The sequence below is a fragment of the Crotalus tigris genome, unplaced genomic scaffold (genome assembly GCF_016545835.1).
Source record: "Crotalus tigris isolate CLP2741 ecotype Arizona unplaced genomic scaffold, ASM1654583v1 scf7180000018048.2368360, whole genome shotgun sequence".
In the NCBI taxonomy this organism is placed as follows: domain Eukaryota; kingdom Metazoa; phylum Chordata; class Lepidosauria; order Squamata; family Viperidae; genus Crotalus; species Crotalus tigris.
This window is the reverse complement of record NW_024096794.1, coordinates 2,290,641-2,316,720: the sequence shown is the minus strand read 5'-3', so window position 1 is coordinate 2,316,720 and position 26,080 is coordinate 2,290,641. Positions and strand designations below refer to the sequence as shown.

General features: G+C 35.7%; 1 protein-coding gene across 1 annotated transcript in view; it reads right to left on the bottom strand.

Annotated features, from left to right (window-relative positions):
- DNAH8 (dynein axonemal heavy chain 8) overlaps positions 1-26,080 on the bottom strand; it is a gene marked incomplete at its 3' end in the record, with an annotated part of 110,344 nt that overhangs the window by 51,375 nt on the left and 32,889 nt on the right. The window contains exons 19-36 of the mRNA XM_039347014.1: positions 25,382-25,462; positions 22,600-22,716; positions 22,002-22,118; positions 19,367-19,511; positions 17,567-17,682; positions 16,599-16,705; positions 15,759-15,864; positions 13,235-13,418; positions 11,018-11,214; positions 10,080-10,206; positions 8,723-8,958; positions 8,517-8,621; positions 7,944-8,057; positions 6,469-6,531; positions 5,092-5,192; positions 3,383-3,520; positions 2,751-2,991; positions 230-429 (exon numbers count right to left, since the gene is read on the bottom strand). Coding sequence (XP_039202948.1) covers positions 230-429; positions 2,751-2,991; positions 3,383-3,520; positions 5,092-5,192; positions 6,469-6,531; positions 7,944-8,057; positions 8,517-8,621; positions 8,723-8,958; positions 10,080-10,206; positions 11,018-11,214; positions 13,235-13,418; positions 15,759-15,864; positions 16,599-16,705; positions 17,567-17,682; positions 19,367-19,511; positions 22,002-22,118; positions 22,600-22,716; positions 25,382-25,462 — 2,495 coding nt within the window. The remainder of the gene's footprint in view (positions 1-229; positions 430-2,750; positions 2,992-3,382; positions 3,521-5,091; positions 5,193-6,468; positions 6,532-7,943; positions 8,058-8,516; positions 8,622-8,722; positions 8,959-10,079; positions 10,207-11,017; positions 11,215-13,234; positions 13,419-15,758; positions 15,865-16,598; positions 16,706-17,566; positions 17,683-19,366; positions 19,512-22,001; positions 22,119-22,599; positions 22,717-25,381; positions 25,463-26,080) is intronic.

Below are 26,080 nucleotides of genomic sequence, written 5' to 3'. Positions count from 1 at the left end.
GCACCTGCCTTTGGTAACTTCGCAATAATTGCTGTCAGCTTTGATGGCACCTGAGCATCTATTTGCAAAGATTGGAAAGATTAAATCCAGCCTCCCTTTCCTCATTTTCTAAACAAATTATCAGTATGGCTAATGTTGACAGTGCTGGCCTTCCTATCTGGGAAACAAGAGGCAGGTTCCTCAATAATTAAAACATATTAATAGAAATAATTAAAATTTGTATAACTACCTGTTACTCAGCAGAGAACTCAGGACCATTAAGCTGTCCTCCATCATTGTGATAATTTCAGAAGATTCTGTTCCCTTGAGAAGTAGTTCTCCTCTTCCTTTGAATGCTGAAAAGCTCAGGACCTGATATGCCCAGCTATCTACTACTTGCGCCAACTTAGCTTCAATATCTTTCTCTTTAATAGCAGATATACAGATGTCCTGTCCCGAAAAGAAATACCCTTGAGCTATGCAAAACACAAGTGCGTGTATCTCTAAAGCAAGTTATAAAAACATGGCAAGAAATCTAAACCTTATTTCATGGGAAAATGTCATGCTGGGACAGAAGAAGCACCTTCTTTAACTAGAGGAAAATATGAATTGATTAAAGAGGTATCCCTAAGGAAAAAAGCACTTGCTTATATAGGCCAACGAAAATACCAAGAAGTACTTGGGGATGGGGGAAAAACTAACATTCCATATTCCCTCCATTTCTCTGCTTGACACCTGTGACCCCAGATCAATAAAAACAAGAAAGGCAATAAAAGGAAGGATGCTGAAGCCATAAATTGACTTTGTGTGTTTCAGACAACCTGATCTCCAGAAAGTGATGGTCAATTGTAAAATAAAAATACTGCACAGACATTCCTGAGGCGGAGAGGATCATTTTAACTATATCACTATATAGACTTACTTTGAGAATAAGATGGGTAGTACCTAAATAAATAATAAACTATCTCAGGTATTTATAAGATCCTTGACATATGGATAGTTTACAACTGAGGAGTAAAAATGGTGATATCTTCATGTTAATCCAAATATGCAGTTCTGTATTATTGTTGTAGACTGCTTTAAACATAATAGATTTCTATTTTGGTAAAAAAAAATTACTAAACTTTACTATACCTAAAGGATAATTTAGGAAAACATTTCAAAAGTCTAATCTCAGGGAGAGTTTTGTGATGTACCTCCGAAAGTTTTAAGTATGTCTGGTAAAGTATTAATTGACAGCTTAATGAAACCAGAACCACACAAGATAATTTTTGAACATCAAGCAATCATTCAAATATTGTGTTTTTCATGATAAATATGACAATTTCTAAATGCATACTTTAAATATATCTATTTAAAGAATATTTTGCATGCTGTCTATTAGGCTCCACAATGTGGTTTACAGTAGGAACAATGTTAATTGTGATATACCTCTTATACCTTGAACAATCAGATTTTGGTTGAAGGCACTGAATTTCATGATTTCCGTTATGTACTTTCAATCCAACTATTTTATTTTTATTTTTTTGTTCCTTCAAGTCTAATCTACCTGGCCTAATCTCTGCAGTTTTATTGTCAAGATTTTATTAGTGATTTCTCACTGTCTGCTTCCTAGGACTGAGAGAGAATGACTGGATCACGGTCACCCAGCTGGCTTTGTGTCTAAGGTAGGACTAGAATTCACTTCTCCTGGTTTCTAGATTGGTGCCTTGGCTAGTACAACAAACCGGCTCTCCTATCGGGTATTAGGGGATTTGAGACATTTTATTATTCATCAAACTTAGGCACCACTCATCTCACTAATTCCAGGCTTATCAACAGCCTTTGAGTTGAAAATATCGTTATGAACAAATATAACAATGTTTTAAAAAGTAGAAATGATGAACACATAACATGGAAGTCTGCACAAGTCATTCATGTAGAAAAATGTGACATGTTGATAGAGCTAAGGAGAACTTAAAACATTAACATTACGCCTTAAAATATGGGCTTTACTGAGGCAGGAAGGTGAGTTTCATGGAAATCCTCCTTCTGCTCAACTTTTTTGCCTCCATTTTTTGCCCTTTTTTGTTGTACTAACAATAATGACAGTTTTACTTCCTGTTGCTATTGAAGTCATTTTGCATTAATCTCAGTCCTTTGGATATTATAGCAATGTAAGATACAACATCAACAGTTCCAGTGACTCAAAATGCAAAAAAATGCAAAAAAGCAAAAACCATTCTATCTGACAGCCACATTCATTTTATGAGTTTGCATGCTTTTTGATAGGTCAAATCAATCACTGGGCAAAAATATTAAAATATGTAATTTATAAGAATACCTATAAATGGAATGGAAATAGAAAAAAAAACCTCCATTATAACTTATTTCCTATTAGGCATGTTAAGCCTATACATTATGTATTATCATCCTCCATATATATATATTGGATTGCTAACAAAGGGAAGCTAGTATAGCTATTTCAAGCTCCTTAGCTCTCATCAGCCAGAAAAAAAGATTTCTTCTTCCCATATTTGAGCCGACCGGATGCATCATAAAAAAACACTTAAGACCACACACACACACACAAATCTTTGTGTTTAGTGTGTGTGTGTTTATTTATTTATAAAATTTGTTTGCTACCCATCTCATATCTAACAACTCTGTGCGGCTTACAACATAAAAACTTTGAAAAATATTAAAATCACCCATTGTAAAAAGTACAGCAGATAAAAACATTTGTGTATTCCCTGATGTTAAATATAAAATACAGCAATAAGGAAGGCTACCTCAATATCATCCTTATGCTTGAGAAGTGGCGCTTCCATGATATTCCGAAGGCAAAAGGAATCAGATTCCACATCAAATGGGTGCCCAGTTGTTTCAGAAATTCTGTTCCAGTGTCTCAGTTTCATAGCCTTGTTGGTCATCATTTCCAGAAGTGGACAAGACTCACTAAAATCATCTATTCGTTTTTTAAGATCCAAATATGCTTGCCAGTCTTTAAGCCCTTTAGGTAGTTTACGGCACCTTTCATTAGAAAAAAAGTAATAAAAATACTATTCTAAAAGAAAAAAGGAAGAATGAAGAGAAAAGCAGAGCAATTATCTGAACAAAAATGAAATCCCGTATGAAATAATCTAAAAGCATGCCTTAAAAATTACAGCTTTGTGCATTGCACCTTAAAGGAGGGCAGAAACTCAGTGACTGCATACTACTCTTTCCTTCCAAATAGGCAATTTCCCTCAATTTGAACCATGTGTTGTTTTATTTAGAAAACCTCAGGAGGAATTCCATGAGTGGTCCAATGCTAGCCTTTGACATAAATAAATCTATCATGGAAAAGGATATTGAATTATCAGAAATTAGCATTAAAGTTAAAGAAATAGAGTAGAGAAGGTTATATAGAAAGCAATCTCACCTGTTTTGAAACTCCAAAAGTTCAGCATTGATTTTTTCAATATCAACATCTCCCCAAAGAATTTCATAATAGCCACTTATATTGTTCATCACAGTATCATACAAACCATATAATTTCTGAAGCAAACTCAACTCTTTCCTGTAGGAGAAAAAGGGACAAGATTAATTATAGTAAAACTATTAGCATTCCTTCTGTTTATACAAGAATGTGATTAGAAAAGTATAGGCAATTCTGAAATTGTAATCTTAGGAAGTGTAGCATAAAAATGTAAATACTAAATCATAACTGATTCAAATTTCAGATTTTTGTAAATGTGCTTTACTGGATTTTTGTTGACATTTCATAACATAGCAAGATTTTAAGAGTGGTTAGGTTGAGACATATTAAAAGCCTAGTAGAACATCATGACTGAATGAGGATCTGAACTGAGGTTTCTCCAATGCTCTGTGATAAAATTAAAAATCTCTTTTTTATGACCCTGTAGCCCCTATTATTTTATACTTTTATAATGATTGTTCTTAATATACTGTTTTGGTTTATTTGTTTGTTATATGCTATCCAGAGACATTTCTTGGGAGATGGGAGGCCATATAAATTTGATAAATAAATTATTCTTGTTTTATTCTAGCTGGGATTCATATCCACTGCATTTGAGATCACAAACCTGGAGAAATGACACTGCATGCTACTGAGATTCCAATAGAAGGAAGAGAAGGAAGGAAGGAAGGAAGGAAGGAAGGAAGGAAGGAAGGAAGGAAGGAAGGAAGGAAGGAAGGAAGGAGGGAAGATGAATATGCTATATGTAAAGCATGTCAAACAGCCGACCTGTGGGGCGGATGCATCATACTGAAACTGTGACCACCTCATTGCCGGCAATGGGGAAAAAGTCACGATACGTTATGTGATATCACATGACATCGCGAGTTTGACATGCCTGCTATATGTCAGAGAGAAATACAGGGAAAGGTAAAAAAAGTTTTTAAAAAATCTCACTTCACAGAACTTAAACCTATCTCAATCTTTCAATTTGACTTTATTATCTTATTTCCAGCATGCCAGATGGAATTTTAGCTAAGTAACAGTTCTTTATATAGAAGGCAATAAAAGAAAGATGCTGTTTGAAACTTGATTCAATGCAACCAACGACAAAAACATCAGAAAAAAAATTATTGAAGAAGTTGGACAGGGACTCTGAATTTTGCCAATTATTCCTCCCTTATGTCCCCCTTCATGCATATTAATCAGTGTTTCTCAACTTTAGCAACCTTAAGATGTGTGTCCCGAGGAATTCTAGGAGTTGAAGTTCACACATTTTAAATTTGCTGAGGTTGAAAAATACTGACCTAGAGCAGCATCACTGCAAAGAGGTTAGAAAGATTTATAGAAACTATGCTTTGCATGGTTTTTCTACTTGGTTATCCCTGTATCCTTTAACGCCTATTTTCTGTCATCATAGATACCTTTTTTGATTCTGCTACCATATTTACTCTCACCACAGAGGTGGTCCCTTAATCCTTTTTTCATTGTTTTTATGATAGTTTTTGTTCTACCAGTTTGGGAGAGACACAGTTTTGAATACTGTATTAGGTCCCCAGTATAGACTATAGTATAGTACCAGTAGTTACAATTTAGTACAAATGTCTTTTTCCCAGTCTTGTTTTTCAGTAAAACCTTAACTATTCCAGCAGGTAGAACAATTTTTCAGTTACCTGATTTTATGCAAAACTTCATAATCTGTGACAGGCAATCCAAATAGCTGCTCACCAGATGAATATGTAATAAACTTCCTCCAGAGCTCATCAAAATTGGCCTAATAAATAAAAATATATAGGAGTTAAGAATTTATTCACAGATAATCTTTTTTTTTCTTTTTTCTGGCTAACATTTTGATAGCTAAATATCAGTGGTATGCAGAACCAAATGAGAAATAGATGGGGCCACTCACACACTCTTATACACATTTACATATAACACAAATTTATACAAAAGTTGCCTTATATAAATGTTTGTGCCACCAAATAAGTCATAAGTTCAATTCCTGTTGACTACATAGACATAGCCATGACAGTTACTTGGCAATGTTCTTTAAGTGATTTATTACTGCCTTTTCCAAGTATGTTTTATGTTCCAGTCTACCCATGGTCTTGGAGTTCTCTAGTGATCTTCCACCCAACTTCGAAACAGATCTAACATCCTGCGGTGGAATCTCCAGCTATAAAGGGGGGAGGAGGGAGTTTAGATTAGGAAGTGACACAGACCTGATTCCCCCCCCCCAAAAAAACAGACAAACAAACAAATGCTGAAGTCCTTATCTGGATGTTCCCAAGACAATGCAATGTCTGGTGAGATTCTTGTAAATAAGTTAGCAACAATAAAGAAGCAACTCTGATCAGCTCACAGTACCATTCTGGTTCCTTGTGCCTGTTCTTGGGAACAGCAGATAAAGACTTCAGGGATTGGTTGGGGGTGGGATCAGGTACACATAAAAAGAGAAAACAGCATACTGTATATAGGAATGAAACCATACCCCAAACCTCCTTGCTAATATTTGGTTATCTTGTTGTCCAGTAGAAGACCTTATACTTCACAAAGTTAATTAGCTATGCAAGATTCAGGCTAGCCCAACGGCTCTCCAAGTGCCATGTAAAAAGTGAACCTCAAAATTATTATAATAGAAAATAAAGTATCAAAAATATGATTGCATAGACAATGATAAATGGAAAGCAAAATACGTTTAGCAATAAATGTACCCATGTATTAACTGTCAGATTTGCTGCAATATTTTTATTAAATTGAGATATATCTATTTGGTTTGTAACTGCTAAAATGGAACAAATCAAACACAAAAAACCAACTAACCTTATTGTTGCTTCAAAACACACAATATACAAAATGTCAGTTCTTAATTCAGCTGCACAAAATAATGTTATTTTTTATTTAAAAAGTGCATTAATAATTTTTATAGCTTCCAAGATAAAACAGAATTTTGAAAATCAACATTCAATAGAATATAAATAGAAATAATTTCCTTTTCAGAGAGCTGATAGATATCATGCTACTCAATTTAACATTCAATAAAATTTTACCTGAAATATCTGTAATCTATTGCTAGCTTCTTGAGGTGGTGTATTTGGAACCATTGGTCCTTCCTAAAACACACAAAATGTATCAAAACTAGTTATTTGATAAGATTAAATCCTATGTTATATTTTTTCAACATAGACATTTTACAATCACTAGGGTGTGGAAATTTAATATTATAGGCCGATGGTGGTGAACCTATGGCACGCATGCCACAGATTGCACGCATAGCCCTCTCTGTGGGCACACACGCCATCGCCCCAGTTCTAGGCCTTCAGCTGGGTTTTATAAAACCTTTTTGCTTTAGGCCTCCACCGCCATGTGCAAAAAAAAAAAAAAGGATCAATCAACTTCTCATGGGAAAAAAACAGATCTCACAAAATTGGAATTGATTGATTGAACTTTTAAGTCCCACCCAGTCTGCCATTACCACCGCAGCCATGCCCACTCTATGGACCATGCCCACCGAATGGGCCACCCCACCCGGCACCCGACAATACTTAAGTGGGTTTTGGGTTGCAGTTTGGGCACTCGATCTCTAAAAGGTTCGCCCTCACTGTTATAGGCCATTATGCTTTACATTATTTGTGCACTTGTTATAGCTGTGTAGCCATTATATGATCTGGAGAAAGGTTGTAGCTATTTTAAAAGATGTTTGACAGAAACAGTGCATGTTGTACAGTATATCATGTTGTAAAGTACAGTTTGAGAATTAAATTTGAAGTGCTTCAAAGCTCTACTAGGTATAATTATTTTCCTTACACATTTATTCCATATTTGTGGAACAACAGTATCAAAAGCTTTTGTTTTTTAATTGGATTACCTCATTCATATCAGATTTTAATCCAGTCATCACTGATACCACAAGTTTTGTAAACAGTGATTCAAGGATAAACATTGATAAGGTAGCTTTATTTATTGCAAAAACTAGAAATGCTGACTATGAATAAATCTAACAATTGCCAAGACTGAAATCCAATCCATATTTATAGTAGAAGCAAAAGCAAGTTTGAGATCTCTTCCTCCCACCTATGCTCCCTATTAAGACCTAAAATCTTCCCACTCTGAACAGGGAAGAACAGATTTCCCTTATCCTTTGTTATGGTAATGAATCATTTTGATTTCCAGCTCTCTGCATTTGACCTTAACAACTTTGGTACTCAAAATTCCTGTTAGGCCCAGAAAGAATTAAAATTTATATTTTTAATGAATCTTTGTACATTGCTGCTTGGTATTTCAGTTAGGCCTCAATAGATTATTGGAGTTATTAATAACTCATTAAATTATTATTGTTAGATTAAGTTTTCTTCAATTTATAGGATTGAGTCCTAGTCTTAAAGTAATTAGATTTCAAGCATTTAGGGAACAACTTAACAATTTAGTATTTAGTATTTTAAATCTCTAGAAGTAAATATTCTTTGGTTAAAACAATGCTATATCAGCTGTAGTTTCTTCACAACTCCCATATAAATAAAGTTACCATCTCATATGCTACTTCATAATTTGACACATCTTCACGGAAAACTTCAACTGCCTCCAGAAGCTGACCCTTAAACTTGGGCTGGACTTGAATTAGTTCATCCTGGACACTAGCCTGAAATAGAAATAAATATATGTAATAAGAATGAAAAATAGTTATGATTATAATTTATATATGTTTTTCCAAATCTAGAGACTCAGTTGATTATTATTAATTTTATTTAAATACAGATCTGTGAGAACAGAAATGATCCAGTATATACCTATTGGCAACATTTGAGGAAAATAAGGGATGTGGAAATGCAAAAAAAAAAAAAAGAAGTTTAAGCTGAAAATCTTGGTGGATTATAGAGAATGAATTAATACACTGAGGCGATGAAGCTAAGATATAGATTTGGGCAGGAATATCAAATGATGGCTATTATATAAATTCCTGACAGAATAGTAGTCTTGGAATTTTGTAGAGAGCCATATACCAGGACTATTGCTATTATAGAACAATTTCATTTATTTTGTATATTGTGAGTTTATATTCATAAACTATTGTTATATAATAAGCTTTTAACATACTTACTGCTTTGCTTTGAAGCTTATTAAAAGAGTACCGTAATGTATCAACACCTTCTGATTCTTCCTTTGTTACTTCAACTTCAAATCTATATAAAATTGTGTAGGCTTCCTAAAACAAAATCAGTATCAAACATTTCACACTGTTGAACATTCTTATTTTTTTTAAACAAAAACTTGTTTCAATAAGATTCTTGCTTTTAAGGAACTTACTTCAATGGGTCCCATTATCATATCCATCTCTATTTCTTTATCGCGTATATTGGCCAGAGCTTCCATAGCAAAACGAACATCATCCAAATCTCGAATTGGTCGAGATAATTTTTTCAGATACTCCGTTATAAAACTTATCATGTCTTGCATTTTTTTCTTGTATTCTTCATTTAAATAGCGACAGAGCAACATTTTCCATGCTTTTGCTTCAATTGAAAGAGCTAATTTCATCGGCCCTGTTGAAAAATTGTCATACTGCATATGCCAAGCTATTGATGTGTGAATGCCTCATTCTTAAATGAATTGTACAAACTACTCTAAAATAGAACTATACTGTCAGAAAATGTACAACTTATCATCTGGGCCTGAAATGGTTGTGACACTAGTTTTGCATGCATAAAGAGCTTTGGGTTTCTATTGTTTGAACACCAAGTCCCTGAAATATTTTTGCCCCAAAAGGCTAAATGTTGAGAAATGTTGGTTGAAAATCCTAAGTTTTCAAACTCAAAAGATTTTAAAACATATAATTAGGTCTCTATGCTCAGTTGTTACATACTCAGTGGTTGTTTGTCAAACTTGAAAGAGGAAGCTAAGTCCATAGGCTCCTCGCTCTGACTAGAAATCTTTGTAGTCCTATTTTTTTAGAATAGCTGATATACATTCTATATAATCATATACTAGTTTTAATGATGCACAAAGATTTAGAGAGAGATTGGGAATTATACGTGCAAAACTGATCCCCTTTCTAACATGGCTGGAATTGATGGAAGATAATTTCTGTATAATCTTTTTAAAGACTATTTCTTCTTTAAAAATTGGTAATTATTGATTTATGACCATGGCTGGAGTCATGCCACATTTTAATCTTTTTCTTTGTGATATTTATCATATTTATTGCTGTTTTGATTATTTTTATAGATTCCATTTTTTAAAAAAAATTATCAGTAAAACTATTACTGGCTATATTAAAAGTATATTTTTATATTTTAGTCAATTTCTATTAATATTGCTGTGCCCAACTTTTCATTAATTATTGTCTCTTTACATTTTTTTAAAGTATAAATTGGATAGAGGTCAGTCTGGATCTAAAGAAGCATAGAATCAAGAGAATGGATCCGAAATAAGTCATCTTCAGAGAATTTTTAATTAAATGAATAGGCATGCTCTAAGCATGATTAAGCTGATCATGCAAAAGCAAAAATATTGATACAGCAATTCACATAAAATTAACATATGTATATTATTTAAAGATATATACTACTGCACCGTTTTTGTTAATTTTATCTATGCAAATGTTTCTGTCTTCTAACTGTTAGATGCTTTTCCAAATATTGCAGCCTCTTACACCATTTCATACCTGTATTGAGTTCAATGGGGCCAACAGAAACTGTTGGTTTTAAATCTTCTATTTCCTGTTCAAAGGTAGCATAATGAAGAATTTCTGATCGGATCTCAGTCAGAGATGGATTATTGGCCAAAAATTGCTGTGAAGAATTGCAACCATTAATATTGTTTATTTAACTAGAATCAAATTCAATACAGTACTTTATTATTTCAGTTCTGGTCCTTTCTACTAAGTCACATACATTGAATTGCTATAGGTAAACCATAAACAATAGATTTGCTTGTGGCTGTGCACATATTCCCACCCTCTTCTTCATTGTCTCCCTTGTGACAATATCTCCCCATCAATTACCCACTGCTAGAATATCCAAGAACTTGTTTTTGGCTGCCGAAGGCCACACTTTGCAGGTGGTCTATATTGCTCTGTACTATAATGCAGTACAGCCCTACATCAGTTGCCAAAGCTGGTTCTTTAACTTTATTAGGGATTCTGAATGTTACAAAGAGATAACTATTGTATACAAAAACTCGTCAAAAGGGTTGATGCCAAGCCCCATCTCAGAATCCTTATGGGACTAGAGGAAACATTATTATTACTCAAATGACTGATTAATTGTCTTTCCCATTAGTTGCATCAAAAATGTTCTACCCTTCTATTCTTCCCCAGGAGGTACTATATGTGCATCGATGTCAAAGAAACGACAAATCTGCCTTTCAAAAACAACACTGGTAATCCTTAATAAATGACTGAATGAATTATGTCAATTTGTTGAGACCTGATTCTAAGTAGGCCTCAAACATTTGTAATTCCTTTAGTGTAACGCACCATTATTGGATTGCAAGCTCACTGCTAATGCTGAAGATGCTGTTTTACAACTGCTTTGTCTTTTCCTTAAACTGAAACTATGTTATCTATCTTTCACATGCCAAAGATTCCAAAATGGGTGTTACCTGAACTTTAGCATCTCTGTCTTCTGTCCACAGGGCTTTATACTTTTGAAAGTCTTGCAATGCTTCACTTGCAGCTTTCCTTACTGAGTTTACTGCTGAGGACAAAAGCACAACTAATTTCGATATATCCTTATGTTCTGCCACACCTGGATAAAAATTTCTCAGCTTTCTAACAGGAAATTGGTCCTCTAGTGTTTCTGAAAAAAAATTAACACACCACACAAATATTTCACATCATATATATAAAATAAAACCAGCAACTATGCTAATTATGTATATCTTCTTCAAGAAAGTTTATATTTTCTTGACTGCAATAGAATTTATTTATTTGTAATATGACATATTCACATCCCATTTTGATAAAAAAACAAGATATAAAAATATAAAATATGAAATATAAAATCTAAAATATTACAAACATACAATATTTATATTATTTAAGTTTTTGTTTTATTTGTCATAGGCAGGAAATCAGCAAAATACTGCAGTAGAACAATCTCTTTAATTGACCAGATGAGATTACATGTTTTCCAGAAAAGAAAGCAGTAGTCCCACCTATGTGAAATATTGTTAATCTCATTGGCAGGAGATAGGATTCTTACCTATATCCTCTCTCTTAACTACAATTTATCAGAAAACTGTAGTTGAAAATATCTTTAGTGCAATGTTTCCATATTTTCAAATGGGAAGAACTAAAATGGTTGGTAAGTGTTAGGAAGCTGAACCTATCACGGTTCATTTATTTTTAAATAATATTTACTGAATATTAAGCTGCTTCTCTGATTAGGACTATTTAAACTGAAAGACATATAGCTACACAAAAATTGTCCTTAATTTTTAAAATGAAAATACTGGTCAAAAAGGGGTTTTAATTATTTAAAATGATGATTCTTACAGTGTTATATCTGCATAAAACCATAGGGCATATGTTAACACAATAATATTATGAAGTTAGAGTACTAGACTGTTTTTCATTTAAATAAAATATTAATCAGAAAAATGTTTCAGTGCTAATAAAACATCCTTAAAAATAAACATAAAGGAAAGCATTTTATCAAATAGGAAATGAAGAGAGACTCCTTCCCCTCCATGTTCAAGACAAGGTACTCCCAATGTAGAGCTAATACTGAAACTTCAAGAGCAACAATCTTTAATAGATGAGTCCTCCACAAGCATATTTTATTTATTTATTATTACATTTATTTGCCACCTGTCTAACAGTTCTAGGAGACTCTGAGCATCTTATCCAGTCTGTTTTTAAAGGTACCATGTTAATGGCCCTCAACACCTCTTGGCTTGGAGTTATAGGGAACCATTCAAATTATTCTATTATAGCAGCTACATCATACTTACTAGTGTGGAATGAACACAATGGGAAATTCATAATAAAAAAGTGTAGGAATACTGGCAAATCAGTTGCAATTCTAGTTTAATTTTAAACTAAAGAATAATTATTGTATTAAAGCAGTGCTAATTGGGTTAGAGGCAACCGTAGCTTGCTAACAGTTATTTATTGTTTTAAAAAAATAGACAAAATAGAAAGTTTTAAAAAGTAGACAAAACAGCAAGAATATAAAAAAGAAAACAGTAACAAACTTAATACGAAAAAGTATTACAAACTAAGTGTCTATCATATACATAAAAAACTTACAATATGTTAACATTTCTAGGTAAGGAAAACAAATGATAATACTCTATTGTTGAAAACTATCATGAAATCTGTGTCAAAGAAAAGTACATTGTACTATTTGTATTCGTAAATGAAATAGCCTTTTCAAAATCACATTACAGACCTTACATGTGTTTTATACTAATTATATTAAAAGTAAACTAATTTCTCTATAATGACATGATTAAGCATCTAATTAAATAAGCTAGGTTTTCTAACCTAGTGGTGTTCAAATGTGCTGGACAAACACCTATAATTCTGAGTCTATGAGATCTTATGAGAGAAATAATTTAAAATAATTGGAGGTTAGCTAACTGATAAAACTAATTTCTATTATGCTTTCATAATTTATCGTAATAGAGATAAAATGCAATTCTAATTTATATACCTATTTAAGAAAGCAAACTCCATTCATTATATAGGGATTTACATCTCAACAAACGTGCTTAGAATTCTACTATGACTTTCTTCTGGGTAGCTGAAATAAGGCTAAAATTTTAGAAGCAATATTTTTAAAAGAGAGGAAAAAAGAAAAACATTGATCTCACTTTCTTCTTTTTTTTGTAGCTTCCCTAATGCACTAGGCGATGCAGGAACATTGCCTTCCCCCTGGTTGTTGGATTTTAACAAGTGATGCTGGCCCCAGTGAGCCACACCCCGGCTTACATCCAAGGTCAACTGAATCATACGGTTGATGGCTTGCTGGATATCATCCAAACTGGGCACCATCATCTAAAAATAAAGGGAAAAAAGACATTTTTCAAGAAATAAATATGGTAAGTTGGTTATTACCATATCACCAGCTCACTGTGTTTCAATGCAGTATATGTAAACTATGAAATATTAGATCTGCACGTTCAAATGAAGTGGAACATAAAAGCTTCAATTTTTCCAGGTTACAGAGAAAGAACTAAAATCTTAAATGTGTTATTATCCATCACACTACTAATATGCAGGGTTTGAGCTAGTGGGCAAATTTTTTGCAAATACAAGAACTGTTCGTGCAGAGTTTCTCTCTATATCTGCCCTTCCTCTTCTAGAAATAGAGACAGCATGGGAATGGAATGGAACTTCTATTATGGCTTCCTTCTTGTGACCCAGAATTTCCAATTTTGTATTTGTATTTATTTGTATTTAATTTTATTTATATGCCGCCCAATCCCAAAGGACTCAGGGCGGCGTACAGAGTTAAAACAATCATAAAACAATAAAATAATGCAGTCATACCGCGAGTCCGATCATATCCCCCCCCCCCGGGGACATCAGCCCCAGGCCTGCCGGAACAGGAGAGTTTTAATGGCTTTCTTAAAGGCCGGCAGGGTGGGAGTAGTTCGAACCTCGGGGGGAAGTTGATTCCACCAGGTCGGAGCCACCACAGAAAAGGCCCTTCCCCGAGGGCCCGCCAGCCGACATTGTCTGGCCGACGGGACCTGAAGGAGGCCCAATCTATGGGACCTCACCGGTCTCTGGGAACTATGCGGCAGAATGCGGTCCTGTAAGTAACCTGGCCCTATGCCATGAAGGGCTTTAAAGGTGATAACCAACACCTTGAATTGCGTCCGGAGACCCACAGGAAGCCAGTGCAGCTCGCGGAGGATAGGTGACACGTGGCGTACCTTGGCACGCCCACAATCGCTCTCGCGGCTGTGTTCTGAACCAACTGCAGCCTCCGAACGCCCTTCAAGGGTAGCCCCATGTACAGCGCGTTACAGTAATCCAGTCTTGAGGTGACAAGGGCATGAGTGACTGTGAGTAAAGCCTCTCGGTCCAAATAAGGCCGCAACTGGTGCACTAGGTGAACCTGTACAAAGGTCCCCCTGGCCACAGCCGATAGATGTTGTTCCAAATTTAGCTGTGAGTCCAGGAGGACACCCAAGTTGCATGCCTGCACTGAGGGAGGTAAATTTGCCCCCCCCAGGACTAATGATGGACCATCCAGTTGGCCTTTGGGAGGCAAGACCCAGAGCCACTCGGTCTTGTCAGGGTTGAGTCTAAGCCTGTTCACCCCCATCCAGACCCTCACATCTTCCAGGCACCGGCACATCACGTCGACTGCTTCACTGAAAGGACACGGGGTGGAGATATATAATTGGGTATCATCCGCGTACTGATGATACCTCACCCCGTGTCGCCGAATGATCTCACCCAGCGGTTTCATGTAGATGTTAAAAAGGAGGGGGGACAGGACCGAGCCCTGAGGCACCCCATGATCGAGGCACCTAGGGGTCGATCTCTGTCCGCCCCAACACCGACTCGACCTGTCAGAGAGGTAGGAGGAGAACCACCGCAATACGGTGCCGCCCACCCCCACCTCTCCGAGACGACGCAGAAGGATACCATGGTCGATGGTATCGAAAGCCGCTGAGAGGTCAAGAAGCACCAGGATAGAGGAATAACCCCTATCCCGGGCTCGCCAGAGGTCATCGGTCAGTGCGACCAAAGCAGTCTCAGTGCTGTAGCCAGGCCTGAAACCAGATTGAAAAGGGTCCAGATAATATTACTAAATGGTGCAATAATATGAAACACTTCACTTACTCTAATATACAGCTAAAGTCATGTTGTGTTGTGCAATTTTAATTCTAGAAATTAGGAAACAGAATGTCATCCATTTCTTTACAGTTCAGTTGTGCCTGGAGCTTTTGCTACATTTGAAATTCAATGAACTGACTTTGACAAGAGCTGAAAATAAATCCTAAAACACCTTAAAGCAAATGTGTACAATGTAAGCTTTCATGGACAAAATCTTCTTTCACAGCATGCATGAAATCAATATTTCTATATGTATTTATGTCATGACAATTTGTGTATTTAGTGCTACATTCTATTTAAATGTATTTTTTTAAATTCATTTTTGTTACCAGATCAGTTTTCCAAGCTTCTTGTCTCTTCCTCACACATCCATACCCTTTTCTCCTGTCATTTTAACTATCTTTGTATTGCCCATTGCATTATCCAAGCTTTTAATAGCCATATTAAGTAGCACCGCACAAGTGACATGGTCAGAAGAAATTCACAGATGATGCATTATCTCCTCTGTGATTGCAAAAATCACATATTACAAAAACCACTTACCACATGAGGAATGGCTAAGTGCACTTCAGCTTTCAGAAATGTAACAACATCTTCAGGTTTGACTGTTGTCTGAGGTAAATAAGGCAGCCGTCCAAAGTTGGTGGAGCTGAACAAGAAATGAGGATTAAATCATTTATTATATTAAACAAGAACACATGGAGAAAAGGACTATCATGGGCTTCTCAGAGGAATCTGTTAGGCCATAGTGGCACTCACCACCCAGGACTAAGATAGGCCATTGATTAAAGGTTATTTTATGTTTAATAAATAACAAAGCAAGAGTAAGCACTGCAAATTTCTATACTACTATATCCAGCACTATGTTTTGTATGGACATACTAGTTTTATAAAGATGAAACACTTTGAGTTAAGATTAACTTCTGATAGCTACATGGACCATCCAAGGAAGGATCCATCTCACTTGTAGCTTAAATGTTCACATATTGCATTAACCAGTCTATTAAATAAGTCACAGCTGACTTTTCACCATATACTAAGCCATAGAAAGGAGACTCTTTATCATAATGAGCATACACAGTCAAAAATCCTTGTTTTTTAATGAAAGTCATGGTGATACCCTACTGGATTAAGAAAAAAATATAAATTCTGAATATATTTACTGAATACCTTTACTCTTATGGTTAAAAAGCAAATGATCAAGGAATAGCAGGAAGTTAGGAATTCAGGGATTTGTTTATTACTTGGTATTGAAAACTTTATTGGTTCTTAAGGAAACATTCAGCTGGAATTTTCTCATTTGTTTCTTTCTGCTGGTAGAAACAAAAGTGCCAAGTGTATTAGGGCAAGTGGTAAAAATATTTTTTCACTTATATCACTTACCTTGAAACAAATACTCTTCTTTTAAGAGCATCTAAGGATAATCGTGTAGTTTTCTGCAGGCTATCCAGCAACTGATGGCTAAAATATGCAACTACCTCTTTGCATTCCTGCAGTTAAAAGCAGCAGTTTAGATTCATATCAACTACATACCTGTTCAAAATCATTCAGCAATTTACTTCTTCTGGCATAGCTCATGAAGGTTACTGATGCTGAATATCCTGCTGAAAACAACATTCCTATTTTCAACTAAATGAGCCACAAGAAAAACTCATGTAATGCAAATGAGATCTGACTCAGAACAAACCAACCTGACAAGGCTGATTTTAATAATGAACTGAAAGCACAGCTAGGTAATAAGCATGGATCTGTCAGGGGGTCTCCAAACATGGCAACTTAAAGACTTGAGGACTTCAACTCCCTGAATTCCCTGGCCAGCATGCCCCTTAGGCCTCTGATCTAAGTAATTCCTTAGAGCAGACATGTCAAACTCATGACATCACATGACATTGCGCAACATAACGGGACGGTTTTGCCATTGCCAACAATGGGGTGGGTGCGGCTTCAGTTTGACATCCCTGCCTTAGAGGTATTGGCAGAAAGGAGCACTAAACATATACTTTCTTCTCCTTGTTTATACTTGGCCAGTATAAACCTCAGAACTAAGTCTCACCAATTGAAAATTGGGTGAGAAGAAAAGTTTCTAGCAAAAAAGAAGGAGGGGATGGTTTCAGCACCTCTCCTATTTGCCATTTTTCTATTTTAAATCATACTGTATCAGCAAGATAATTCTGCACTAAACTTGTCTATAATTTTGTTCAATTAAAGCAGTTTCACAGCAGAAATATGTTAGGGGAAAGTTAGAAAGATATTCAACAATTATTCTAATAAATAATGCAATTGTTTTTAAATTATTTCCATTATTTCAATAATATGTATATTGAATAAATGTTCAATAGGTGATGAAATACCTTTTTGAATTCATCCTCTTTTTCACTGTCTTCAGCTTCTTCACTACTAATCATAATTGAAGACCCTGAAGAGAGTCTCTCTTCTTCTCCACCTCCAAATGCTACATGTTTTCCTTCTGTTTCAAATAAAAGAGAAGTGAATTCATTCAATCAACAGCCATGTGCATAAGTTGATATAGTATACATTGTGGGAGAGTTTGCATCCATTCACACATTCGATCTAGGATCTCCACAGAATCCTAAATAGATAGAGCACAATACATATTGCTTCTATCAGTAATCAGTTAAGTGAAAGTTAAGATCTATTGGTCATATTATTTGAGCCTTTGACATAGCCACTGATGTAAATGTTAAGAAAAACATGAAATGGGGGCAGAAACATCATAAGAACAATTGATTCTCTACCTAACAGAGGAAAACCCAGCTGATTCTACTCCTGCACTTGATGACTTAAACACAGAGCTTATAAATATAACAACTATTATTATATTGCTATCGTTGTTTTTTTTTTTTTTTTTTTTTAAAAACCCTTTATACAAACTTTGTGTCCAGTAATATTACATAAAACCCAGCATTTGGAAGATAGTCCATTCCTCCAAATTGGGACGGAGTCTTGACAATTCACCTTGTCACACTGGGGTTAAGATGTATACCTGGTGTCTTCAGTGTATTGATGATAACCTGACTCAAAATTAATGAATGTCCTAACCTACCAACCTCAGGCAAATATTAAGCAAGAGATGGGAGCATTGACCCTGATGCACCCTGAATTTCAGAGTTTTCTAGCTCAGTTTCTCCCATCCGTTGCCTGCCAACACTAGTCAGAGAACACCAGAACATTATTCATCCCACTCTTAATCACCATAAATAGTTCAGAAAGATACCATAATTTCCCATAACCATGTACCAGTTGTGCCCTTTCTACCTGAGATGTATTTTCAGATTTACAAGGTTAATGTCAGTCTTGTGAGGTAGTCCAGATAAGAAACTTAACCAGAAGTAGTAGCTCTATTTTATTATAAAGTTACATAAACAGAATCTTGTAAATTTTGGAAGTACATCTTTCCCCCTTTTGGGACATATGATCAATCCTCGGGGTTCTGGCCATCACAGGATACTGTACACTCTGGATGTCCAGCTCACAATTACAACATTGCAGGGAGCCGTGGTCACACGACTGCCATTTATGTTCTTCTCTGCAAGTTTCCTACAAGCAAAGTCAATGGGGAAGCCAACCAGAAAAGTTGCAAGTAATTTTGATAAGTCCTCCAAGCTTACATGCTTGCACCACATACTCCACCTTTTATCCCCCCATGCTCCTATGCTCCTGCAGAGCTGCGCCCTCCACTCCATGGGTTTCCTGCACTCACACAGCATCATACCTTCCCACCCCTTGGTTTTCCTAACTCACAAAACACTGCACCCTCACACCCCAGGTCCTACCTGCACTTGTCCAGCACCACACTCTGCATCCCATGGCTTTTCTGTGCTCACACAGTGCTGCAGCAGTCCCCTCCCACAGCCTCCCTCCCACACTCCTGCAGCATCCCAGAACTTCTTACCTGGGAATACTGCTGGATAAACAATTTAGCTTCTATTAAATACAGGCCAGAATATATTATTTTCAGGCAGCAAAAGTTCTTGTTTTAATGACTGATAATAAAGACCTGTATTCCTTGTTATGCTTCCAAAATTAAAATTACAGAGAAATATCATTAATTATTAAAATGTCTGTAAATAAATAGAAAAAGTCTTGATGATGATAGTTAAATTCTTAATGATGAAGGGAGCCATAGATACCTGATGTTTGAAATTTTTTGGGAGACGGCTTTTTGACATGTTTAACTTCATAAATTTGCTCAAATATTGATATGAGTTCTTGTACAGCATCTTCTACATGCCTACTTTTATTGTTTAATATTTCAGCCCATTCCTTTGTGTGTACCTGTTTAAATACAATAACAGCATTCTATTTATTTTACTAGACTTTTATGTATTTTTGATCATTGACTGGTAACTTAAAGACTTTATGTGCATAAACAAGATTAAAACAACCAAGCTCCAAGCGCTCCTCATTGACAAAGATAACCTTTGCTGGGGAACAAAAACAACTGATATCATCAATATTCATATGCAGGAAGAATCTCCCTCAAAGCCAGATGTGATTGACTTTCGGAATCCCAAGTGTGATAAGGCAAATTAAGCATTCAGTGAGATGCTACTCCAGAATAAAAGGCCATGGTAGATGACATCATGACCCTAAAGAGAAACCACTCATCCTCATCTAATTGGGCAGGTGGAAACTATTGGCAGAAGTCAGTCTGTGAGATAGCAATAGCACTTAGACTTATATACTGCTTCACAGTGCTTTACAGCCCTCTCTAAGTGGTTTACAAAATCAGCATATTGTCAACTCTACAAATGAGCATGGCTGAAGCCATTTTTCCTACTCATTTTTGGTTGCTGCATAGAATGGAGGGAGCGGGGCTGCCCAGATGCTTCGCTAGTCAAAATAATCTTTTGTCCGGTGGGAACCAAGGTCATTGGCTGCTCCTGAGACTGCAGGCTGGGTGTTGCGTAAAAAATCCACTGAGAAGATGTATTGGGGAATTGTTATATGTGTTGGCAGACTTGGTTTCACTTTTGACGTGCTGATACTTTGTAACTAATAAACATGTTTTTTGGGGAATTTGCAAGCCTCGGAGTTCTGCTTTATTTATCTCTGTCTGTCGGAACCTTGACATTAAACCAAATTCTCATGAAACTTCATTTTCTCAGGATGCTGGACTCCGACCGCCTAACCACTCACTTTTGGGAGAGCAGTAACAACTCAGCAAAGACTTGAGATGGAGGAGAAAAGTGAAACCAAGTCTAGAGACAAACGTTAACAATTCTGCAATAAATCTTCTCAGCAAGCTTTTTACACAACGACCAGCCTACAGTCTCAGGAGCAGCCAATGACCTTGGTTCCCATGGGATAAAATATTATTTTGACTAGCGAAGCACCTGAGCAACCCCCTTCCCTCCATTCTATGTGGCAACTGAAAATAAGTAGGAAAAATGGCTGCAGCCATGCTCATTTGTAGAATTGACAGTCTGCCCCTCTCAGAAAGAAAGTCTCATGTAGGGGAAACAAAAATCAGGTTAAGTATTCCCTCGAAGCTTGTGAGGATATTTATCATAAAACTTTTTTTATTAATCTATCCGCTTTCACATTAGTACATTTCACCCATGTAGCTTCTGAAAGGGGGTAGCCTTTCCACTGAATGAGGTACTATAACTTTCCCTTGTACAACCTAGAATCAAGAATTCATTTTATTTCATAATGTGTCTCCCCCTCTACCACTATTGGACCTGACGGCTTCTTTGGGACAGGTCTCATAGAGGATTCTGATAAAGGTTTTAATAGACTGCAATGAAACACAGGGTGAACTTTTCTCATCACTAAGATCATAAACCCTGTCACAGTGGAATTGAAACTTCCACAATTGTTGGGAAACGTTCACCCTGTAAAATAGCCTGCAGTACTGCATTCTAACCACTGTGACACCACAGTGTTCTCTGAAGGGCTTTATAGGTGACATTCGGTACACATGGAAAACAAGTGCAGCTCTTGAAATAGATATGTTACATGAGCAAATGAAGGAATGCCCGTAATTATTTAAGTTGCTATGTTCAGAACCAGCCATAGTTTCTAGTGGCTTTCAAGAGCAGGTCAATGTACAGTACATAGCTTACCTCCAATCCCAAATGGAGGTAACTAAGGCATAAGCAGTTTTCTACTATGGAAATAAAATACAAACATTAAATAATGGTGGCATTATTAATTATTACATGTACATATGCTAAGGCATGTGTTACTTCTACAGATATAGTCTGATAATGAAGCTCTTCAACTTACATAGATGACTTTTGTGGTTGAAGCATCAATGATTTCATATTTACTAATACAATTATTTTCTGCTATTTGGAATATAAGGTTTTCAAAAATGAATGGCAGTTATGTACTTAAAATAAATCATAATAATTAGAACTGTGTGGTAAATTCAGAGGAATTGCTAATAACAAACTGAAGCAGGTTCTTTAAGACTGAATGTATAATTGCATAAGGTGAAATGAATATCCTACAAAGTAAATTTCTGAAGTTATTCAGCATTTTAAAGCACTGGTTTTTCATCAACAGAGATGAGTGAAGTTTACATACATTTAGAAAACATAAATGTTGAGCAAATCAATAAAACTAAAAGGGAAACATGCTGGTATAGAGATGTTTGCCATCTTGTGGAGAAGTATGAAAAATAGAATTCTTTAGAATTCTAAAAGAATATTTAAAAATTCTCATAGCTAAATAACTAAAATTGTTCTTTATACAGCTCACATTATGGATATTTGCACATATATTCACCAACAGAAGAATGGCTAAAACTATGGTTACCTCATTGCGTGCCAGTAAGTCCTCCACTTTTGTTGCACTTTCAGGTAATATCAGCAGCAGAGTATTTGATATATCCTTCAGTGTTAAATCAATCTGCATTTCACACAAGTCATTAATCTGTATTAAAAAAAGATTGTTAATTGATTTCTTGTTAGGATTTCACAAACATTTTGCTTGATTTTTTTTAAAAAACATACACTTGAGGGTGATAAGAAGCCCCACTAGAAAAACATATAGTATGATTAATCAATTAGATTAAGTTAAAAATAGATTAAAATTAAAAGCTGTGATTCAAATCCATACAACATAAAAGATTCCTCTATGCTCCAATCCTTCAATAAAACTGTAACTTAATTGTATTAAATAACAATACAATAAATTAACTGTACTTTCTGTCTTATGACACTTTGGAAATCTGAATAGATTATATATGCTGTCTACACTGGAATAATTGTAAATATTAAATTAAGATGAAAATTAATGTATATTTGAATTAAGCTGCAGAGCCAACATTCAGCAACATGACACATACTTTGAATTCTTGGGGCCAAATTCAATCCTTGATACTACTAATGGAACTAGGGAAAACCAAATATACCTTTTTCAAAAGCTGTTTAAACATTTTCATAACTTCATCAACATCTTGAAAGAAGCTATTTAATGTCAGAGAGGACCAAGTTAAAACAGTAAGACCTTGCCTTAGTACAGATTCCACCTAGTAAAAGGAGAGAGAAAAAAAGAATTATTAGGACTATAGTAGATTGTTAGCATCTAATAGATTATACTGTGCTAAACTCAATAGAATATCACAAGCATTTTCTACAGTCCTAAAGAAAATCTTCCCTGTCTTTCCTTCCCTTTCAGGTGGACTCCCTTCTTTAATATCACCCTTTGTTGGTGGCCCCCTTGTCATGGTCAAATCATGCCCTGATTACCATGGGTTTTTTTGGTGCCATCACCCATTGCAGGGAAGTGGGGCCTATTAGATAAGGCCACCCTCGGTGACTGATAGATCCAGAGAAGTTTCAGGGGGAGCTGATGGTGTGCCTATCAGTTTGCCATACAGTCTACCTGAGCCATTGGTTACCATCTAGAACAGGAAAGCTACCAAGTCCTTCAACTAAATTAAACCTATGCAACCTTTCCCTTCTCATGAATCATATCATTCTCCACAAAGGAAGGAACTGAGGGAGATGAAATGAGACAAAAGACCTTTAGAGCATCGCTTAACCATGACAAGGGATGAACTTAACAAACACAGGTTAGAACTGCTATTAAGGCCTACTTTGTTGGTAAAAGTGGCAAAGTGACAATAGTTCTTCATCCTTATTATGTCTGCAGGTAGCAATCCTGTGATCCTGTTTTGGGTAAAACATACCCAAAGCTATACTACTAGGTAGAGGGGATGATGAAGTCCCTTTGTAGGGCTATGTGGAAGAGATTGTTCAACTCCTGTTGGATAAATCACTCAAATTCATTCTCATCTGGATGTTGGTCTTGTTGTAAATCCCAAGGAAGTGCCCAGGGTAGTCTTGCCCTATTCTTTGAAACAGTTTGAACAAGTTGTTCCTGAGTACTGGACAGGATCCTTAGGACTTTAAGCTCAGCCACCTGCTCTTTAAATTTATGTCCTTTCTGTCTAATTAAGATTGTCAGGAAGGGGGTATCATCTCAATGGATTCTGATAGTAGTGAATTCCTCCTTGGATGAGGAATTCATTCCCCTGCCTCTTAAGGAGGGGCTAGTTCATCCCCTCCTCAAGAAACCATTTCCGGACCCAATATAATGGACAATTTTATCCAATATCTAACCTCTCTTTTTGGGGGGGAAGGTAGTAAAGGGGATTGCACAGCAGCTTTAGAGGACCATAGGTGAAGCAGATTATCTAGATTCCTTTCAATCAGTAGTCAGGCCCTAATATGGGATAACAACAGCTCTTAGATGATCTCCCAGGAATTGGATAAATGTTGTGCATCTGTTCTTGCTCTGCTTGACCTCTCAGTGGCTTTCAATACCATTGACCATGGTTTCTGCTCTGTTTCAGACTTCAAAAATACACAAACACCCTGCCCACAATACTAAAACTAAAACTAGAGGTTCTTGTAAATAGAAAATATCTTCTAAGGTATCTTGGATGTTGACATTTCAATCATACAAAATTTCAATATACTCCTTCCAACTTTTTTATTTTTTTTTCTAATAGGCAACTACTTGTCTATTAGAATACTTTAGTACAAAAATTGAAGTTGGAATCTCCTTTGGAGCTCAGTGACCTCTTTAAAGATTTTTTTATTTTTTTCCATTTCTTTTCAATGGCTTTACAGATGTTGTTATAATATTTCTTCCTGCCACTTCTTACAATTCTTGGAAATCTTTTGTTAAGTTGCTTCCTGACGCTTCTGTTTACATAGTTTATATAGTAAAATGTATTTATTTCTGTTTTTATAAATACATTTTTGTCCAAGTAAACTTTGTAAAATTTAAAACAATTTTCACACAAAGTACAAAAATAAAAAAATACATTAAAACATTAACAATAGGTTTTTGACCATTAATGGCATAGTAAAAGAGATAGGGCAGCATCCTAGAAAGCACACTGCAATTGTCAAGACATAATGTAATGAAGAGATGAATATCCCTATAGATAATGGGCAATCTGTGACCCATTGGATCATCATTTCAGAGATATTTCCTTACCTAAACAGAGAAACAGAATGATTATGGGTAGGTACAAAAGCAGCAGGAATGGGGGCAACTTCCAACTTACTGCAGCTTCCCCATTTAGTTTCCTTGTTGGAAGCTGCCTGAGAACATCAGAAATCTTCCTTCCTTCCTTCCTTCCTTCCTTCCTTCCTTCCTTCCTTCCTTCCTTCCTTCCTTCCTTCCTTCCTTCCTCCTTTCCTCCCTCCTTCCCTCCCTCCCTCCCTCCCTCCCTTCTCTGCTTCCTTCCCTTTTTCCCTCTCTTCCCCTAGTTTCTTTCCCTTTCTCCCAATCATACTGTCATTATCCTCCTTTTTGCCTGTTCCTCCCTCTCTTCCTTTGCCTTCCATTTCCTTTCCAGCAGGAAGGTGGGTTGGGGAAGGAGAGACTGAGTGAAAATTGTGAGACTGAGTGGGAAATTGTCACAGAATGTTGAAAATGAAGATCATATGATTGCAGCAGCAGGAGCAGTGCACCAGTGCACCAGTAACCAGTAGCACTGATGTAACCACAATTTCCCCAAATTTTATTTCCTTGAAGGTCAAGAATGCTGGATTTTGGATATATTCTGTAAGTTAGCCCATTTGAGGTATCTTAGTTCAAAAATTGCACCACTTCTCCAAGTTAAAACTCACGACAATGAGAGTTTTAATAGTATATAGATAGATATTTCAATATACCTTCTTCATTTTAGGTGCCATCAGGTTGACAAACACTGTTGGAACTTCTTGGCACAAATTTTCATAGCAGTGTAGAATGTTCTGTGAATTAAAATAAGGATTTAAATTAATATTAATAGAAATTAAAATATATAATGAATTTCTTAAAGTCTTCAGCTTAGATAGATTTCTATGTAAAAAAATACACTTTTTTTAAAAAAAATAATAACCCTAAGCCATTTTGCTTAGTAAAGAACTAATGTTCCTATGATTTTTTAATATGAAGGTAGTTGGGCTAGACTACATAACAAAGAGATTAGGATGTTTCAAGCAGAAAGCTTCTTGGCACATATTTAAAAGATTTAGAGATAATTCACCCACATAGTATGCAAATTTGTCACATTACATGTTCTTAGGAAGGTACTGTATTTGAGGCACTTTTATTTTTCCCTCCTAAAGAGTCTATTATTACATAATGGCAAATGAGTAACAAATGTCAACATGTAAAGGAAAATGAGGTTTCATTTTTATTGATAAACTATCATTTTTGTTTTGTGCAGAATAAAGCAAGAATTTTCATCAGATAATCATGAAATGTTGTGACAGTTTCAGCAGATGATATGTGATCTCAAAAACAGTATTATCTGATGACATTCACAATTTACAGAAGATACAGTGACACAAACATGACTTAGGATAACTCACTTATAGTTAAGCCTT